This window comes from Bubalus kerabau, chromosome 14 (genome assembly GCF_029407905.1).
Source record: "Bubalus kerabau isolate K-KA32 ecotype Philippines breed swamp buffalo chromosome 14, PCC_UOA_SB_1v2, whole genome shotgun sequence".
In the NCBI taxonomy this organism is placed as follows: Eukaryota; Metazoa; Chordata; class Mammalia; order Artiodactyla; family Bovidae; genus Bubalus; species Bubalus kerabau.
In genome coordinates, this window is record NC_073637.1 from 67,508,078 (window position 1) to 67,528,170 (window position 20,093).

General features: G+C 37.0%; 1 protein-coding gene across 44 annotated transcripts in view; it reads right to left on the minus strand.

Moving 5' to 3' along the window:
- The window catches only part of VPS13B (vacuolar protein sorting 13 homolog B), an 851,071-nt gene that overhangs the window by 795,465 nt on the left and 35,513 nt on the right, over positions 1-20,093 (minus strand). For all 44 annotated transcript variants that reach the window (XR_008702388.1, XM_055546536.1, XM_055546537.1 and 41 more), the window contains one exon: positions 8,809-8,952. Coding sequence is in view for 43 of the 44 variants with exons in the window: in XM_055546536.1 (XP_055402511.1) it covers positions 8,809-8,952 (144 nt within the window). In the remaining variant the exon portion in view is untranslated. The remainder of the gene's footprint in view (positions 1-8,808; positions 8,953-20,093) is intronic.

The following is a 20,093-nucleotide window of genomic DNA, read 5'->3' on the forward strand; positions in this document are numbered from 1 at the left end:
CCTGATCCTGGGAAAGACTGCAGGCAAAAGGAGAATGGGACAGCAGAGGTTAGATAGCATCAGTGACTCAATGGACATGAATCTGAGCAAACTCTGGGAGATAGTGAAGGACAGGGAAGCCTGGCATGCTTCAGTCCATAGGGTCGCAAAGAGTCAGACACAACTTAGCAACTCAACAACAACAAAAGTAGGAGGACTCACTGTTACTAATGCTAACCCTACAGTAATCAAGACAGTATGTTACTGACATAGGAATAGATATATTAATCATACAGACAGTGTAGGAAACCTAGAAACAGACTCAAATATACCCAACTGATTTTTGACAAAATGGTAAAAACAATTCAGTGGAGGAAGTGCAATCTTTTCACACATGGTACTGAAACCAGTGAATATCCACAGGCAAAAAGATGAATGTCAAACTAAACTTCATACTTTATATTAAAATTAACTCAAAATGGATCACAGATTTAAAAGTAAAACTATAAAATTTCTAGGAAAAACCACATAAGAACTTTAAGATATTGGGCTAGGGAAAGAACTCTTAGATCTGACATTGAAACCAAAGTGCATAAAAGGAAAAATTAATAAATTGGACCTAATCAAAACCTAAACTTTTCACTCCGCAAAAGACCTTGTTAAAAGCATGAAGAGACAAATTACTGAGAGAAACTATTTGCAAATCACATATCTGACACAGACAAATCTTGTATGTAGAATATATAAAGAAGTCTCAAAATACTGAGAAAATAAATTTAAAAATAAGCATAAGACAAGAACAAAGATTTCACTAATATATATGGCAAAAATAAACATATGATAGGGTGTTCAACATCATTATCCATATAGAAAATACCAATTAAAACCACAATGAGGGACTTCCCTGTTGTCCAGTGATTAAGAATCTGCCTGTCAATGCAGGGGACAGAAGTTGAATCCCTGGTCCAGGAAGATCCCACATGCCTCAGGGCAACTAAGCCCATGAGCCACTACTACCAATCCCTACCAGTCCCATTTGTCACAACTACTGAAGCCTGCATGCCCCGGAGCCTGTGCTGTGTGATGTGACAAAAGCAGCCACTGCAGTGAGAAGGCTGGGAACCACAACTGGAGTAAGTAGGCCCTGCTCACCACAACTAGAGAAAGCCCTCATGTGGCAATGAAGACCCAGTGCAGCCAAAAATAAAAAACTTTTTAAAACACAATAAATCATTACTACATACTTATCAGAATGACCAAAATTAAAAACAGTGATAATAACAAATGCTAGTGAGGATACAGAAAAACTGGATCACTTATACACTGGTAACAGGAATGAACAGCGGGTATAGTCACACTGGAAATCAGTTTAAACAATTATTTTTAAAAATAAAAATGAAATTACTATAGGACCCAGCAATAGCATACTTGGGCATCTATCCCAGAAAAATAAAAACTTATGTAGGCATAGAAATTTGTACACAAATGTTCACAGTAGCTTTATCTCTAATAACAAAAACTAGAGAGTACCAAACTGCTGTTCAATGGATAAATGGTAAATCTGTGGTATATCCATACAGAATATTGCTCAGCAATAAAAAGGAGCAAGCCACTGATACACAACAACTTAGTTTTGAACTTTAAGGGATTTATATTAAGTGAAAAAATCTACACTCAGAATATTACATACTATGATTCCATTTATATTTGTTATTCTTGAAATAAAATTACACAAAATGAGGAAAGGTTAGTGGTTGCTAGGGATCAATAGGTAGGGAAAACGATAGTACAGTAAAAATGAGGCAGCACAAGGAAGCTTTGTTGTCATGATACACTTTTGTATCTCAATCATGGTGGTGGCAGTTTCACAAAACGACACATGTGATAAATGCAAAAAAAAAAAAAAAAAAGAAAAGGCAGCCAAACGAACTGAAGATATGTGCAAACAATATAACCAATAAAGGGTTAATACTCAAGATATACAAAGAATTTATACAACTTAACATCAAAAACAACAAACAACCCAATTAAAAAAAAATAGGCAGAGAACCTGGAAATTTTTTCAAAGAAGATATAAAGATTGCCAACAGACACATGAAGAAATGCTCCACATCACTAATTATCAGGGGAATGAAATTAGCAAATCCACAATGAGATATCACCTCACACCTGTCAGAATGGTTATGATCAAAAAGACAACAAGTAACAAGAGTCAGTGAGGATGTGGAGAAAAGAGAACCTTCATGGACTGTTGTGAATATTAGCTGATACACCCATCACAGAAAACAAAAAGAAGGTTCCTCAAAATATTAAACTACCATATGATCCAGCAAGTCCACTCTTCCAAAGAAGAATAGTTTTCCAAAGAAAACAAAACACTAATTTGAAATAATATATGCACCCCTGTGTTCACTGCAACATTATTTCCAATGGCCAAGATATGGAAGAAACCTAAGTGTCCATCAAAAAAATGAATGGATATAGAAAATGCAGTATATACAAACATATATACACACACAATGAAATATTACTCAGCCATAAAAAAAAAGAAATCTTGCCAAATGCCAAGACAGACAGACCTAGAAGGCATTATGCTAAATGAAATAAATCAGAGAAAGATAAACACCATACAATTTCACTTACATGTGGAATCCAAAAACACAACAAATTAACAAATATAATAAAATTGAAACAGATGCATAAATACAGAGAACAAACAGATGACTGCCAGAGGGGAGGGATTTGGGGGAAAGAAGGTGAGATAGATTAAGAGGTATAGATTTCTAGTTATAAAATAAATCAAGGGGATATAATGTACAGCATAGGGTATATAATCAGTAATATTGTAAAAACTCTGTACAGTGACAGATAGTTGAGACTCATCCTGTGATCTTTCTGTAACATACAAAAATACTGAATCACTAAATTGTCCATCTGAAACTAACACTGCAAGTTATAGTTCAAATAAAAATAATTAAATTAAAAAATACACATGAAAGTATAAATCTCACTGGTAAAGGTAAATACAGTACAAATATAGTATAGTACAAATACAGTAAATGTAGTGGGTTAATTACCTATAAAGCTGTAATGTATGAAGGTTAAAAGACAAAAGTAGTAAAAAGATCACTATAACTAGAATAATTAAGTTGAGGGATACACAAGATAAAAAGATGTAAAATGCGACATCAAAAACTTATAACATGAGGGTAGGTAAAAGGTAGTGCTTTAGAATGTACTCAAACACATGTTATCAACTTAAAACAGGTTGTTATAAACATATGCTGTTATATACAAGACTCATGGTAACCACAAAGCAAAAACCTATAGCAGATACAGGAAAAATGAAAGGAAAAGGAAAGTGAAGTCACTCAGTCATGTCCAACTCTTTGCCACCCCATGGACTGTAGCCTATCAGGCTCCTCTGTCCATGGGATTTTCCAGGCAATAGTACTGGAGTGGATTGCCATTTCCTTCTCCAGGGGATCTTCCCGACCCAGGGATGGAACCTAGGTCTCCTGCATTGTAGACAGACACTTTACCGTCTGAGCCACCAGGGAAAGAACTGAAAGGAAGTATTCAAATCACAAATGAAGAGGTAGAAAAAAAAGGAAAAACTACAAAACAGCCAGAAAAAAACTAACAAAATGGCATTCAAATGTAAATGGACTAAATTCTCCAATCACAAGAAATAGTGTTGAAAGGATAAAAAACAAGACCTAACGATATGCTGCCTACAAGAAATTCACTTCAAATATAAGACACACACAAACTGAAAGTGAAGGGATGAAAAAAGCTATTCCATGTAAATGGAAACAAAAAGCAAGCGAGGGTAGTTATGCTTTTATCAGACAAAACAGACTTTAAAACAAAGGTGGTAATTAGAAAAAAGGGCATTACCTAGTGATAAGGGGTCAATCCAACAAGAATATGTAACATATGTAAATATTTATACACCCAACATAAAGGGATTCCCCAGTGGAAGTAAAGATGCTACCCATCATTTATAGGGAACTCTGCCTCATTTTTCATAGAAAGAATCTACAGACAGAATCTGAACTATACTATCTGCTATCAACATCACCACCATCACTAACCTATAGCAGCGCAAGTGAGGGAATCAGTAATAGTACCACAAATTCTCCAACCTGAGTCAGCAATTCTGTTTTTCCTTAATTTCTGAAAAGGTAATTGTGTTAGTCCATTTGGGCTGCTGTAAATGGCACCCCACTCCAGTACTCTTGCCTGGAAAATCCCATGGGCGGAGGAGCCTGGTGGGCTACACAGTCCATGGGGTCGCTAACAGTTGGACACGACTGAGCGACTTCACTTTCACTTTTCACTTTCATGCATTGGAGAAGGAAATGGCAACCCACTCCAGTGTTCTTGCCTGGAGAATCCCAGGGACGGGGGAGCCTGGTGGGCTGCCATCTGTGGGGTCGCACAGAGTTGGACATGACTGAAGCGACTTAGCAGCAGCAGCAGCAGCAACAGAACACCACTGACTGGGTAGCTAAAAAACAGAAATTTATTTCTCATACTTCTCATAGGCTAGGAAGTCTAAGGTCACAGTGCCAACATGGTCTGGTGAGGGCCCTTTATCTGGTTGTCACTGTGTCCTCATATAGCAGAAGGGGTAGCGATCTCTCTAAAACCTCTTTTAAAAAGCACTAACTGAATTCATGAGGTCTCCACTGTCATGATTTTCGAAGGCCCTACCTGTTAATATACCACTATCTTTAGGGATTAGGATGTCAACAAATGAATTTTGAGAGGACATTCAAACCATGGCAGCAGTCAACCAGATTAAACTAGCTTCAGATAAGAGAATTAGAGTATTTAAAAAAAAAAAAAAGACATGTAAATATTGTTAACAGACTTACCAAAACCTCCTCTAGCCTAATAGTGCACAGGCTTCAAGGACAGGATATGATACTCCTCTATTCTCTTAGCAACTATGTAAGCCAATAACCAATGTCCACTGCATCAAAACATTCAAGGAACAAGAACAGGCAAGATTGCTCTGCAACTCCAAGCACTAACCAGGATTTAAAAGCATATACATTAACCAAAATCCTAGTTCTTTATCTCGCTTTAAATGGTACCTTAAAAGTTTGATTTAGGTTCAGAAGATTTTTTTTTTTAATTTTTCTTTTAGGAATAGCAAGTATCACTTATATAAACACCTTGCAAATGGTTACATTTAACAGGTCAAAAGATTTTGAGATTTTACTTTCTAGGTGGCACAAAGAGCAGAATAAAGAAGTACTTTAAAAACAGACTACTCACCTTACACTGAAGGAGGTTTTTTTTATTATAAACACAATGAACAGAGAAAACATACACAATCAAATAAAGGAACTATGTAGCAAGTCTTGTCCTATTTTACAGATGAGATCCATAGAAGATAAACAAGAATATGCAAAAGAAGAGGAGCATATGCTGCTGCTGCTGCTAAATCACTTCCGTCGTGTCCGACTCTGTGCGACCCCACAGACGGCAGCCCACCAGGCTCCCCCGTCCCTGGGATTCTCCAGGCAAGAACACTGGAGTGGGTTGCCATTTCCTTCTCCAGTGCATGAAAGTGAAAAGTGAAAGTGAAGTCGCTCAGTCGTGTCCGACTCTGTGCAACCCCATGGACTGTGTAGCCCACCAGGCTCCTCCATCCATGGGATTTTCCAGGCAAGAGTACTGGAGTGGGGTGCCATTCAATGTAAATTACTGGTAAGGTTTTCAACCTTGAGCTGTATGCTGGTTCCACACGTATTTTTTAGACTAGACTAGAGTGGACAAAAATAGCTAAATAAACAAATCAGACCTGGATCACTAGTGATGATGTATCATGAATCAAATTCTGTGTCTTGAGTCCAAAAAAGAAAAATAAAAACAGTTCAAGTCTGCAGGATCTAAAGGTGAGTATAACTAACACAGACCTGTCTCTCAGCGTGAATAACAAATAATGCTTTCTAAGTGAAATATCAATATATTAAAATAATTCAGAGTGAACATCAAGATGACTTGACCTAACACACAACTTAAGTCACCTTCACATCAAAAAAAAACCTCTGTAATTAAAAATGATCAGAGACATGTTAAGGCAGTATAACTACCACTGGAGTCACAATTACAAATCTTTTTTCCTAAGTAGTTTGCAGAGATTACATATCTTACAATGCTTTTCAGTGCACTGACAGGTTAAAATAAAATCAACAAATGTTAGAATTTAATTGAACTTTACAAACTGCACATGCCTTTTTATCAAGAAATTTAGCAATATTTTTATAATGATTTCTAAATAAACCTCAGGTTTCTTTCAAATTTTACTACTTTCTCATATATTAATAGTATTTTCAGCAGTTCATATCTGTAACTCTAAAAGGCCCCTTCATTTTACCTACTATCCTATGTTAATTTTATTTAGAAAGTAAGTATTTTCTTCATTATGCATTTGTAATAATTAGAAATAATATAAGTCAAATATGGGCTTACTCAATTTTACTAGTACATATATGATTTTTTAACTTAATTTCCTATTATACTAATCAAAGCTTAAAATAGGAAAATAAACTATTTTAAAATGTTTCCTCTATAATAATTTCACTAAAAAATTAACACCAGGGAAGTTCCTGGTGGTCCAGTGGTTAAGAGTCTTGTGTTTCCACTGCAGATGGCCAGGGTTCGATCTCTGGTTGGGCAACTAAGATCCTGCATACTTCAAGTTACAGTTAAAAAAAAAAATAATAATAATTCTAATCACCAGTATAAACTGAAGCATAACTCTCCAGGGGTGCACACTGCTGAATAATTTGTCCAAATGTCAACTGCAATTTTCAAAAATCCCTTCAAGCTCAAAATTTTAAACATCTGTAAAAAATACTTGTTTTGAGAGTGGTTTACACTCATGACACTTGACCTTTTGCTGTACACACCACAAAATTCAAGTCTCAAATACCACACAAGCAGGAAATCTGATCATTCCTGCAGTAGCCATATGCATGGTCCAATATCAAATATTAGTTCTAGGTTACGCTAAGTCATGTGTTACAAATCTTTTACTGAAACCTCTATAATTAGTTGTAATTTGCCTCTTTTAAAATGTGTTTCTTATGGGACATCTGGCCTTGAAAGTTCCACCTTCCCATTGAAAAAATACTTAAGTGTCTGGATTTTTTTTTCCACTTAATATAGAACACCGCATGGGTGGTATAACAAAGTCCAGACTTCTTAAAAAAATTAAATTTCAAGAACATAATGATTAAAAACCATTTAAGTATTACTAAATATAAATGTAAAATAAAATTTTGTTGCCCATAACTATCTACAGATTCCCACATCAATATCTCAAATATTTAAAGTTCACAAAATAAATTTTAATGAGAGTACGGCACTGATACACTCATTTCCAGGAATTTACACTAGTTAAGTTGAAATGGAAAATAAAGGTTCAGAATTAAGAGATTTAAAAAAGTTTGAGCCCAGTGAGTTCATATGACACTCAAAGTCATCTACTTCAAGAAGGAAATGATCTTACCAATTTATAAATAGCCTTAACTCATTTCACAGAGATTAAAATTTAACAATACTCATCAATTCACTTGGTTCTAGAAACCCTTCCTTAAAACTGAAAATTAAATATGGGCTAAGGAATAAGTCATAAAAATGAAAGACTATGACACTGCTTTTATACAGGATAAAAGTGGAAAAATCCATCACAACATCCTGCTGTCCAAACCTGTTTGTTTCCTAAATTAGAAGATTTTTCATACAAACTCCTTAAAATCAGTATTATACCTTAATTAAAAAAAAAATGAAATGTAACATGGGTCAGACAAGAAGTAAGTCCAAAACATCAGTTTCTAATGACAAAATTTCAAAGATACAGTGAAATTTGGTATGAAGGTAAATTCAATATATTTTCATCTTCTCAAAATATAACTTTAAAACATTTCATCTCATTTAGAAATGTCATGTAAGGAAATAAAAATCATACAGATCCTCTGAAAGTTCAAAAACCTTCACCTAAAAATTGAACACAATCAGGCCCCATTTCTTATAGATATAGGTACTAAGCAACAAGCATAATCCCTACTAAGGCTATAACTAGATTAAGTAAGATTAATATGAAAATAACTGCTAGGATGTTTTATCCAAATTTAAGGAAACCCTTTTGCAATTAATTATGTTACTTTCATAGTTATGTTAAAAAAAAAAATTAAGTGTGGAACCTCCCTGGTGATTGAGTCTGCCTTCCAGTGCAGGGGATGTATATTCAATCCCTGATGGGGGAACTAAGGTCTACATGGCACAGGACAACTAAGCCCACGTGGCACAACTGCTGAGCCTGCAACAAAGACCCAGCGAAGCCAAAAACAAAAAAGTTAAGTGTATAAGCTAAGATTAGTTTATGTAAAAGCTGGCCTATTCTAAAAGTTAAAGAAATAACAATTACTAATAACTATTAAATTGGTCAGGGCTTCTCTGGTGGCTCAGTGGTAAAGAATCTGCCTGACAATGCAGGAGACACAGTTTCGACCTCTGATCCAGTAAGATCCCATAGGCAGCTGAGCAACTAAGCTCACGCACCACAACTACTGAGCCTGTGCTCTAGAGCCCAGGAGCTGCAACTGCTGGAGGCCACACACCCTAGGGCCTGGGCTCCACAACAAAAGAAGCCCGTCACAATGAGAAGCCTGTTCCCCACAACTAGAGAGTAGCCCCAGCTCGCCACAACTAAAGAAAGCTGACTCACAGCAATGAAGACCCAGAACAGCCCCCCAAAATAAAGTATTTTAATTGGTTAACATAAACAAGTAGGTTCAATAATCTTACCTGTATTCCATCTTTAAGTTTCAAAATGCATTCCATTGTATTGATGGTAATTACCACTGGTTCTGAACCCAGTTTTGTCCATGGTACATGGATCCTCAGTTCATGAATATGTCCACTTAAAAAAGTGAATGGTAATTTCAATTCCTTAAAACACAAAACATTAAATAAAGTTTAGTAAGAGCTTAATTTTTTTTTTTCATTCTAATATCCAAAATACTTTGTGAAAAGAGAAACAAAATTTCCAACACAAAAATATTCTAGGGAGGGTGGGATGAACTGAGTGAGAGAGTAGCGCTGACATGCATGTACTACCATCTGCAAAACCGCTAGCTGGCGGGGCGCCACTGTGCAGCACTGGGAACTCGGCTCAGTGCGCTGTGATGCCCGAGAGGGCTGGGATGGGGGACGATGCAGTGGGGTGGGAGGGAAACTCCAGACAGAGAGGATACAGATATATACTTAGAGCTGGGTTACACTGCTGTACAGCAGAAACCAACACAACATTATAAAGCAATTACCCTCCAATTTAAAAAAATATAAAAAGCAATAAATTTCATCATATAACAAAAAAAAAATTCGGGGAATTACTGTTCATCAAAAAGCAGCATCAAATAACTTGCTAAATTATAGTTACTGATGAGCTACAAAAACGTATTGTGCAAGTTACATTTAATAAGGCACTTAACCTGTCAAGGCCTCTATTTCTTATTTTGCTAAATGGAAATGATAACAGAACAGGATTTTAAGGCAAGATGAAAGAGGGGAACTTAATTAAAGAAAGGAGAATGACCTGACAAAATAAACACTGATCAACTTCGAAAAAAAAAAGTCTTGAACTTTACCTAAAGATTATACCTAGAAACTATATGATCATAAATTTTAAATGTTTTATAACTGTTTCATTATTAAAAAGGTTAGAAATGAAAACACAAAGGTTACCACAACCACTTTATACTAAATCATTTCACCTTCAGATAAAATGTTATAAACCAAAAAAAAAAAAAAAAAACAAGTAATAATAAATTGCATTTGAACTGTATTTCAGTCACATTATTGTAACTATTTGTGAAAGTTAAAATAAATATTAAGCTGTTCCTTCATCCAAGAAGTATCCACCTTGGTTTAGCAACACAGCAGTGTAGCTAAACATACATATACAGACAGTACAGCAAAATGGTTAAGACCAATAAATCTGGAACCAGCACAAGTGGATCTAATCCTACACCTGCTACTTACTAGCACAATGACAAGAGGCAACTTGTACTACATCTCTGCATCTCAGTTTCTTTATCTAATGGATAATAGTAGTGTGTTTGGGGATTAAATCAATTAATTTACATAAAGTACTTAGGACACTGTCTTCCTCAGAGGCCATCAATATAAAGACACTATCTATTACTACAAATGTATAAGCCTCTTTTATGTCTTCAACAAGCTTATTAAAGAGCAGAATACAAAAAATCTATTGATATTTCTACTATTCTAACAGAATGTCACGATTTTTTAAACAGTTCTAAATATTTCATTAATTTTAAAGATGCAGTAATTTCTCTAAGCATTGATCAATGGGAGAGATTATATTTTGATCACTGTCTATAATGAATACCATGTTAATGAGCACTTACTGTACACCAGGCATGGTTTTAAGTACTTTACTCACATGCAATATTTAATCTTTGTTGGAGAAGGCAATGGCACCCCACTCCAGTACTCTTGCCTGGAAAATCCCATGGATGGAGGAGCCTGGTAGGCTGTGGTCCATGGGGTCACGAAGAGTCAGACACAACTGATCAACTTCCCTTTCACTTTTCACTTTCATGCATTGGAGAAGGTAATGGCAACCCACTCCAGTGTTCTTGCCTGGAGAATCCCAGGGACAGGGGAGCCTGGTGGGCTGCCATCTATGGGGTCGCACAGAGTCGGACACGACTGAAGCGACTTAGCAGCAGTAGCAGCAGCAGGAACCCCAAAAAGTAAATACTATTATACCCACTTTATAGATTAAAAAAAAAATCTGAGGCACAGAAAGGTCAAATAACTTTCAAAAATAACTCATCTTAGAGAGACATGATTCAAAACTGGAAATTATTATGCCAGAGCCCTTGTTCTTAACAAAACTACACTGCATCTAACTTCCTTTACAAGCAACGAGTACACTTCCATTGGTTATACATTCATTTGGATAATGTTTCAATGACATTTCCAAAATCTGAGGCACAGAAAGGTCAAATAACTTTCAAAAAAACTCATCTTAGAGAGCCATGACTCAAAACTGGAAATTATTATGCCAGAGCCCTTGCTCTTAATAAAACTACACTACACCTAACTTCCTTTATGAGCAATGAGTACATTTCCATTGGTTATACATTCATCTAGATAATGTTTCAATGACATTTCCATCTCTACCCCTGAGGTGTATAACAATGATACATTCGTGAAATGACTACCAAAACTTGCAATCTATGGGGAAATTGGATTTTCTTAGAAGTTAAAAGACACCTAAACCAAACTCAAGACCTTGTTATCACCAGAATACTACTAATCTTATCTGAATGACTAATTGAATGTTAACATAAAGGGCAATATTCTATATTAAAACATGGAATTTTGAATCACATGGCCCATGCTGGTAATCCAACTGAAGTTCACTTATTAATCAACTCACTATAAGCAAGATCATTTCCATTTCCTCATCTCAGAGTTGCTGTGATAAACAAATGGGAACATTTATGCCTTATAAAAGGCAAAAGAAAATGTTGACTGTTAAAACAAGTGGGTGATCCTAAGGTAGCCCAAAGAAATGATTTTCTTTTCATTCTTTTTCATTCTTAAAATATACTGTATGACTTAAAAATATTTTATTTACTTGGAACTACTCAGGAAAACAATGCATCCCTAAAACAGAATATCTATGGCTGCACAATTCACTATTTATGAACAGCTCTCATAAATCACACTGTAGAAAGACTATTACAAAATATCCTCACAGGAAAAAAAGGGATACTTTAAAAATGAATGTAACAGGGCCCAAAAGCAAAAATAGATGAATAGGACTATATCAAACCTAAAAACCTCCAGAAAGCAAAGAAAACACTCAGCAAAACAGAAAGGCAATCATATGAGAGAAACAGAAACTATCTGAGAAGGGTTTAAAATCTAGACGACATAAAGAACTACAGCAACTCAACAACAAAAAAAATAACCAAATTTTAAAAATGGGAAATTGACTTGAATATCAATTTTCAAAAGAACACAGACAAAAGGCCAACAAAGAGGAAAAAATGCTCACCATCATTAATCAGAGAAACACAAATCAAAACCAGAATGACAGGGCTTCCCTGCTGATTCAGTGGTAAAGAATCCACCTGCCAATGCAGGAGACACGGATTTGATTCCTGGTCCGGAAAGATGTCACAGACCAAGCAGCAACTAAACCCACGTGCCACAACTACTGAAGCCCATGTGCCCTAAACCTTGTGCTCTGCAACAAGAAAAGCCACTGCAATGAGAAGGCTGTGCACCACTACTGAAGAGTAGCCTCCACTCGCCCCAACTAGACAAAAGCCTGAGTAGCAACAAAGACCCAGCAAAGGCAAAAATAAAACAAATAAATGAAATTATTTTTTAAAAAACCCACAATGGCAGATTTCCCTGGTGGTCCAATGGTTAAAAATCTGCCTGCCAATGAAGGAGACAGGAGTTTCATCCCTGGTCCGAGAAGACTCCACATGCTGCAGTGAAACTAAGCCCATGCACCACAACTACTGAGCTCGTATGCTGCAAAAAGAAAAGCCACCCAAATGAGGAGCCCACACACTGCAACGAGAGCAGCCGCCACTACTCTTGCCTCAACCAGAGAAAGCAGCATTCAGCAACGAAGACCCACTGCAGCCATAAATCAATTAAATTAAAAACTATAATGACATATCATCTCACATCTGTTAGCAGGGCCCCTATCAAAAAAAAAAAAAAAAAGAACAAAAACAAACAAAAAAAAACCCCCACCACCACAGAAAGTAATGTGTGGTAAGTATATAAAGAATGTGTAAACCTTGTGCACTGTTGCTGAAAAGGTAAAATGGTACAACCACTATAGAAAACAGTACGGAGATTATTCAAACAATGAAAAACAGAATTGCCATATAATCCAGCAATCTCAGTTCTGAGTACACAATAAAAAGAAACCAAAAGCAGGATCTTGAAAACATACTTGTACAACCATGTTTTTTGCAGCATTATTCACAATAGTCAAGAGGTTACTACAATCTGATGTCCACTGAAAGATAAGGATAAAGAAAATGTGGTATATACATATGATAAGATATTACTTAGTCTTTAAAAAGGAAATTCTGTTACATCCTACAACATATAATGAACCTCAAGGACATCCTGCTAAGTGAAATAAGCCAGTCACAAAAAGACACATATTGTCTAACTTCACTTACGAAAGGTACATAAAGTAGTCAAATTCTTAGACACAGAAGTAGAACAGTGGTGGCCAGGGGGGGAGAGAAACGGGAAGCTGTAGTTTCGTGGTTGGAGAAGGCAATGGCACCCCACTCCAGTACTCTTGCCTGGAAAATCCCATGGACGGAGGAGCCTGGTGGACTACGGTCCATGGGGTTGCTAAGAGTCAGAAACGACTAAGCAACTTTGCTTTCACTTTTCACTTTCATGTATTGGAGAAGGAAATGGCAACCCACTCCAGTATTCTTGCCTGGAGAATCCCAGGGATGGGGAGCCTGGTGGGCTGCTGTCTATGGGGTCACAAAGAGTCGGACACGACTGAAGCAACTTAGCAGCAGCAGCAGTTTCGTTGGTACACAGCTTAAGTGTTAGAAGATGGAAAGTTCTAGAAATCTGAACAATAATGTATATATAGTAAACACGACTGCCCACTTAAAAATGGTTAGGATGGTAAATTTTATGCTATCTCCATTTTTACCACAAAATAAAAATAACTTTAAAACAGGACTTCAAGAATTCTAAGTTAGAAGGCTGGCAAATTCTCTCCCCAAAAAGCAGTGAAAAAACTGGACAAAGTTATTTGAAAAAAAAAACAGAAATCTCAGGGGCAATGAGGGAAGGCTACCCTGAAGTCATGAACCAGTTGGTGCAAGAAAAAGAACAGCAGACCAGCCAGAAAATTATCAGAGTAATCAAGAGAACAAGAAAGCCAAGGATGGCCTTGCTCTGACCCCATTATTCCTGGTAACCTGGGAAGCTGTATGTATGTGCCAGGTTGTGCTTACTTGGGCAATGTTGGAGAGACCCTTAATAATCTACTCATTCATGGCTGACCAAGAAGCCTTGTAAACATATGGATCAGATCTGTAAACTCCTGAAAGCATATCTAGTACATGTGTATGTCCCATACCAAAGAGAAGAAGCCTTATTGGTTCAAAAGTTCTAACAACCTCTAGCCAATCACTGGCAGATGACTCAGTTATAGTGATCCAGGGGTAATCCCTAGAAATCCAAGCCTAAAAACAGAAAGAATGGAGAGAGAAAAAAGAAAACTGAGCACAGTCATCAGAGATCACATACTACAGGGGAAAACAGACACCACAAACTTAGCCCAGGCAAGTCACTGAACAACAAGCCAACAGCAACAACAAATATCCCCAGAGGCAAGAAATTAGAATGCAGAATTGCTACAATATATTATGCAAAATGTCCAGTTTTCAACTAAACATTGTGAAACATGAAAAGTTTACAAAAGTAGTTAATAGAGACTATCTTTGAGGATGCTCAAATGCAGGACTTAAAACATTATAAATATGTTAAATAATTAAAGAATTACATGACAATGATTCATTGAATAGAAAATATCAAGAATGAGAAATTACAAACAAGAAGCAAGTGGAAATTCTGGAGTTGAAAAGAACAATAAGTGAAATTGGGACTTCCTTGGTGGTTCAGTGGTTAAGAATCTACCCTTCAATGCAAGGGACTCAGGTTCGATCCCTGGTTGGGAAACAAAGCCCATGCACCATAACTACTGAGCCCCCACACCACAATGATAGAACCCCTGTAACACAACAAAAGATCCCACCTGCCTCACCTAAGACCCAACACAACCAAACAAATAAATTTCTTAGGAGTACAATGAATGAACTTAAAAATTCACTGAGAGTTCAACATCAGATTTGAGCTGGCAGAAAAAGAATCAGCAAATTCACACCCAGACGTATCAGAACAAACATTTTGAAAGTCTGGAACAAAAAGAAAACTTTGAAGGCAGAAACAGAAAATCAACATGTTACATATAAGAAAATTCTTCATAGTTCAGCTCAGTAAAGTCGCTCAGTTGTGTCCAACTCTTTGTGACCACATGAACCGCAGCATGCTAGGCCTCCCTGTCTATCACCAACTCCTGGAGTTCACACAAACTCATGTCCACTGAGTCGGTGATGCCATCCAGCCATCTCATCCTCTGTCATCCTCTTCTCCTCCTGCCCTCAATTTTTCCCAGCATCAGGGTCTTCTCTAATGAGTCAGTTCTTTGCATCAGGTAGCCAAAATATTAGAGTTTCAGCTTCAGCATCAGTCCTTCCAATGAACACCCAGGACTGAACTCCTTTAGGATGGACTAGCTGGATCTCCTTGCAGTCCAAGGGACTCTCAAGAGTCTTCTCCAACACCACAGTTCAAAAGCATCAATTCTTCCGCACTCAGCTTTCTTTATAGTCCAACTCTCACATCCATACGACTACTGGAAAAACCATAGCCTTGACTAGACGGATCTTTGTTGACAAACTAAAGTCTCTGCTTTTTAATATACTGTCTAGGTTGGTCGTAACTTTCCTTCCAAGGAGTAGGCGTCTTTTCATTTCATGGCTACAATCAAAATCTGCAGTGATTCTGGAGCCCCAAAAAATAAAGTCAGCCACTGTTTCCCCATCTATTTGCCATGAAGTGATGGGACCAGATGCCATGATCTTAGTTTTCTGAATGTTGAGCTTTAAGCCAACTTTTTCACTCTCTTCTTTCACTTTCATCAAGAGGCTCTTTAGTTCTTCTTCACTTTCTGCCATAAGGGTGATGTCATCTGCATATCTGAGGTTATTGATATTTCTCCCAGCAATCTTGATTCCAGCTTGTGCTTCTTCCAGCCCGGTGTTTCTCATGATGTACTCTGCATAGAAGTTAAATAAACAGGGTGACAATATACAGCCTTGATGGACTCCTTTTCCTATTTGGAACAAGTCTATTGTTCCATGTCCAGTTCTAACTGTTGCTTCCTGACCTGCATATAGGTTTCTCAAGAGGCAGATCAGGTGGTCTGGTATTCCCATCTCTTTCAGAATTTTCCACAGTTTATTGTGATCCACACAGTCAAAGGCTTTGGCATAGTCAATAAAGCAGAAATAGATGTTTTCCTGGAACTCTCTTGCTTTTTCCATGATCCAGCGGATGTTGGCGATTTGATCTCTGGTTCCTCTGCCTTTTCTAAAACCAGCTTTAATATCTGGAAGTTCAAAGTTCACGTATTGCTGAAGCCCGGCTTGGAGAATTTTGAGCATTACTTTACTAGCGTGTGAGATGAGTGCAATTGTGTGGTAGTTTGAGCATTCTTTGGCATTGCCTTTCTTTGGGATTGGAATGAAAACTGACCTTTTCCAGTCCTGTGGCCACTGCTGAGTTTTCCAAATTTGCTGGCATATTGAGTGCAGCACTTTCACAGCATCCTCTTCCAGGATTTAAAATAGCTCAACTGGAATTCCATCAGCTCCACTAGCTTTGTTCATAGAGATGCTTCCTAAGGCCCACTTGACTTCACATTCTAGGATGTCTGGCTCTACGTGAGTGATCACACCATTGTGATTATCTGGGTCATGAAGATCTTTTTTGTACAGTTCTTCTGTGTATTCTTGCCACCTCTTCTTAATATCTTCTGCTTCTGTTAGGTCCATACCATTTCTGTCCTTTACTGAACCCATCTTGGCATGAAATGTTCCCCTGGTATCTCTAATTTTCTTGAAGAGATCTCTAGTCTTTCCCAATCTACTGTTTTCCTCTATTTCTCTGCATTGATTGCTGAGGAAGCTTTCTTATCTCTCCTTGCTATTCTCTGGAACTCTGCATTCAAATGGGTATGTCTTTCCTTTTCTCCTTTGTTTTTCGCTTCCCTTCTTTTCACGTCTATTTGTAAGTCCTCCTCAAACAGCCATTTTGCTTTTTTGCATTTCTTTTTCTTGGAGATGGTCTTGATCCTGTCTCCTGTACAATGTCACGAACCTCCATCCATAGTTCATCAGGCACTCTGTCTATCAGATCTAGTCCCTTAAGTCTATTTCTCACTTCCACTGTATAATCATAAGGGATCTAGGTTAAAAGCTAACTTCTCATTACAAACAATAAAGCCAAGAAGGCAGATACATGACATATTTAAATAACAAATGAAAACTAACTCTCAATTCAAAATTCTTTATCTAGCAAAACTAACCTTCAAAAATGAAGGCATACCCAAATCAAGTTTCAGATAATTCTCTGTAACAGAATACTAGAAGTTCTTCAGGCCAAAAGAGAGTAATATCAGGATGTAACTCCAAGCCATGCAAAGAGTACTAATAAAAGTATTTATATAGATGATTATTACAAGACAGCATAAATGTATTATTACTTCTTTTTTCTTCTGATTCAAAAGGCAGTAACAAGGACTTCCCTAGCAGACCAGTGGTTAAGACTCCATCTACCAATGCAAGGGATGCAGATTCCATCCTTGGTTAGGGAACTAAGATCCCACATGCTGGGGGTCAGGGAGGAGGGCGCAACTAAGACCTAGTGCCACAATGGAGAAACCCACACACCACAACTAGAGAAGCCCATGCACAGCAACGAAGAGCCCGAGTGCCACAAGGAAGACTCGATGCAGCAAGTCACTTCCTTTAAAAAAAAAAAGGCAATTACTAGGCTTCCCTGGTGGTACACTAGTTAAGAATCTGCCTGCCAATGAAGGTGACATAGGTTTGATCCCTGGTCAGGGAAGATCCCACATGACCAGGACAGCTAAGCTGGTGTGCTGCAAGTACTGAGACTGCCCGCTGCGACTACTGAAGCCCAAGTGAGACCTCTAGAGCCTGTGCTCTCACAGGAGGAGCCACTGCGACGAGAGGACCGTGCACCACAGCAAGGAACGGCCTCTAGTCCTGGTAACTAGAGAGAGCCCACGTGCAGCAAGAAAGACCCAGAGTAGCCAGAAAAAAATTTTTTAAACAGCAATTACAAAAAACAATTTAACATGATATTAGGTTCATAACAGAGATGCAATATATGTAGAAATACCACCGCAAAGGAGGGAAAAGAAATGAAGCTATAGTGGAGAAATTTCTTTATTTTGATGGAATAATGTTAGCATTAATCTCAAATTAGCATTGTTACCACTGATCTTAAATTGAAGAAGGTAGCAAAGGATTATGAGAGAAACAAAAAAGACCTGAGACACACAAAAAATAGCAAAATGGAAGAAAGAAATCCAATCATGAAAGAGAGAATGGATTAAATATTTCGATCAAAAGGCAAAGGCTGTCAGACTGGATTTTTAAAAAGTAGTAAGATTCAACTGTATGCTCTCAAGAAGAAACATACTTTAGATTCGAAAACACAAATAGACTGCAAATGACAAAAAAGTGTTTTTCATTTTAATGTATCATTTTTCCATATACATAAGGACAACAGATTGGTGGTTACCAGAGGCAAAAGGTGGTAAGTGAACAAAATGGGTAAAGGTGGTCAAAAGACACAAGTTTCCAGTTAAAAAATTTTTTAAATCCTGGGATATAATATATAGCATAGTGAGTACAGTTAATAACTGTATAGCATATTTGAAAGGTGCAAGGAGTAAATTTTAAAAGTTCTCATCACAAGAAAAAAATTTTTAAACTATGGATGGTGACATATGTTACCTGGGCTTACTTTGGTGACCATTTTGCAACACACACAGATCGTTACATTGTATACCTGGCACTACATGTCTATTATACCATAATAAAAAAATAATAATAATAAACAAGATCCCAGGAAGCTATGTGATCCAGTTTCTTGCTTGAATACATCAAATCACCATATTTTCTTGCTCTCTAGGGAAATAGTATTCTATTTTAGGCATACAGAGAATTTTCATTTCTACTATCTTAATTTCCAGCAGCATTTTCCCCTGTTTTTTATATGACTGTTCTCCAATGCAAGTAAGAATTAGGAACAATTAAAAACAGTTCATCCCTCAAGACTTCCCTGGGATTAAGACTTTGCACTTCCACTGCAGGGATAGTGGGTCCTGATCCTTGATCTGGGAACTAAGATTCTCCATGCTTCAGGACTGGGCCAAAAAAAAACAAGTAAGTTTATCCCAGTCATAGGGTGAAAACAGTATTAAGCAGATGAAATTTTAAAGAGTTGTTGAAGCCAAATAACATTCCTGTAAAACATTCAAAAGTATGTTACCAGGCTTCAAGAAATACAACACAAGGCAAAAGTGGTAAGATAGTTTAAAATGCAATACATTTTAAACTGCAGTTTAAAATGCAGTACAGAGGGGGAAAAACAAAAAATGCTTCATGCAACCAGTAACGATAAGAGAGGTAGATCAATTACACCACTGTTTTCTTTTTTAGTCTCTAAGACATGTCTGGCTCTTCTGCGACCCCATGGACTGTAGTCTGCCAGGCTCCTCTATCTATGGGATTTCCAAGGCAAGAATACTGGAGTGGGTTGCCATTTCCTTCACCAGGGCATCTTCCTGACCCAGGAATCAAACCAGCATCTCCTGCACTGGCAGGTGGATTCTTTACCACTGAGCCACCAGGGAAGCCCAAATACACTATTATCAGGAAAAAATCTATATTAAGAAAAAAAACTGTTACTAAAGGTAACATGGGACATTTAATAATGATAGAAGGGTCAATTCAAGAAGAAAATATATACAAATGAATTTATTTACAAAACAGAAACAAACTCCCAGATTTTGAAAACAAAATCTATGGTTACTAAAGGGGAAACATAGGAGGTAGGGACAAATTAGGAGTTTGGGATTAAAATAAACACAGTATTATATATAAAACAGATAACCAACAAGGACCTACTATATAGCACAGGGAACTCTACCCAATATTCTGTAATAACTTACATGGATAAAAAGTCTAAAAAAGAATGAATATATGTATAACTGAACCACTTTGCTATATACCTGACACTAACACAACATTGTAAATAAACTATACACCAATGAATATTTATAACAGAAAATATAAAACATATATGAGCCAAGAAATAAACCCCAAAAT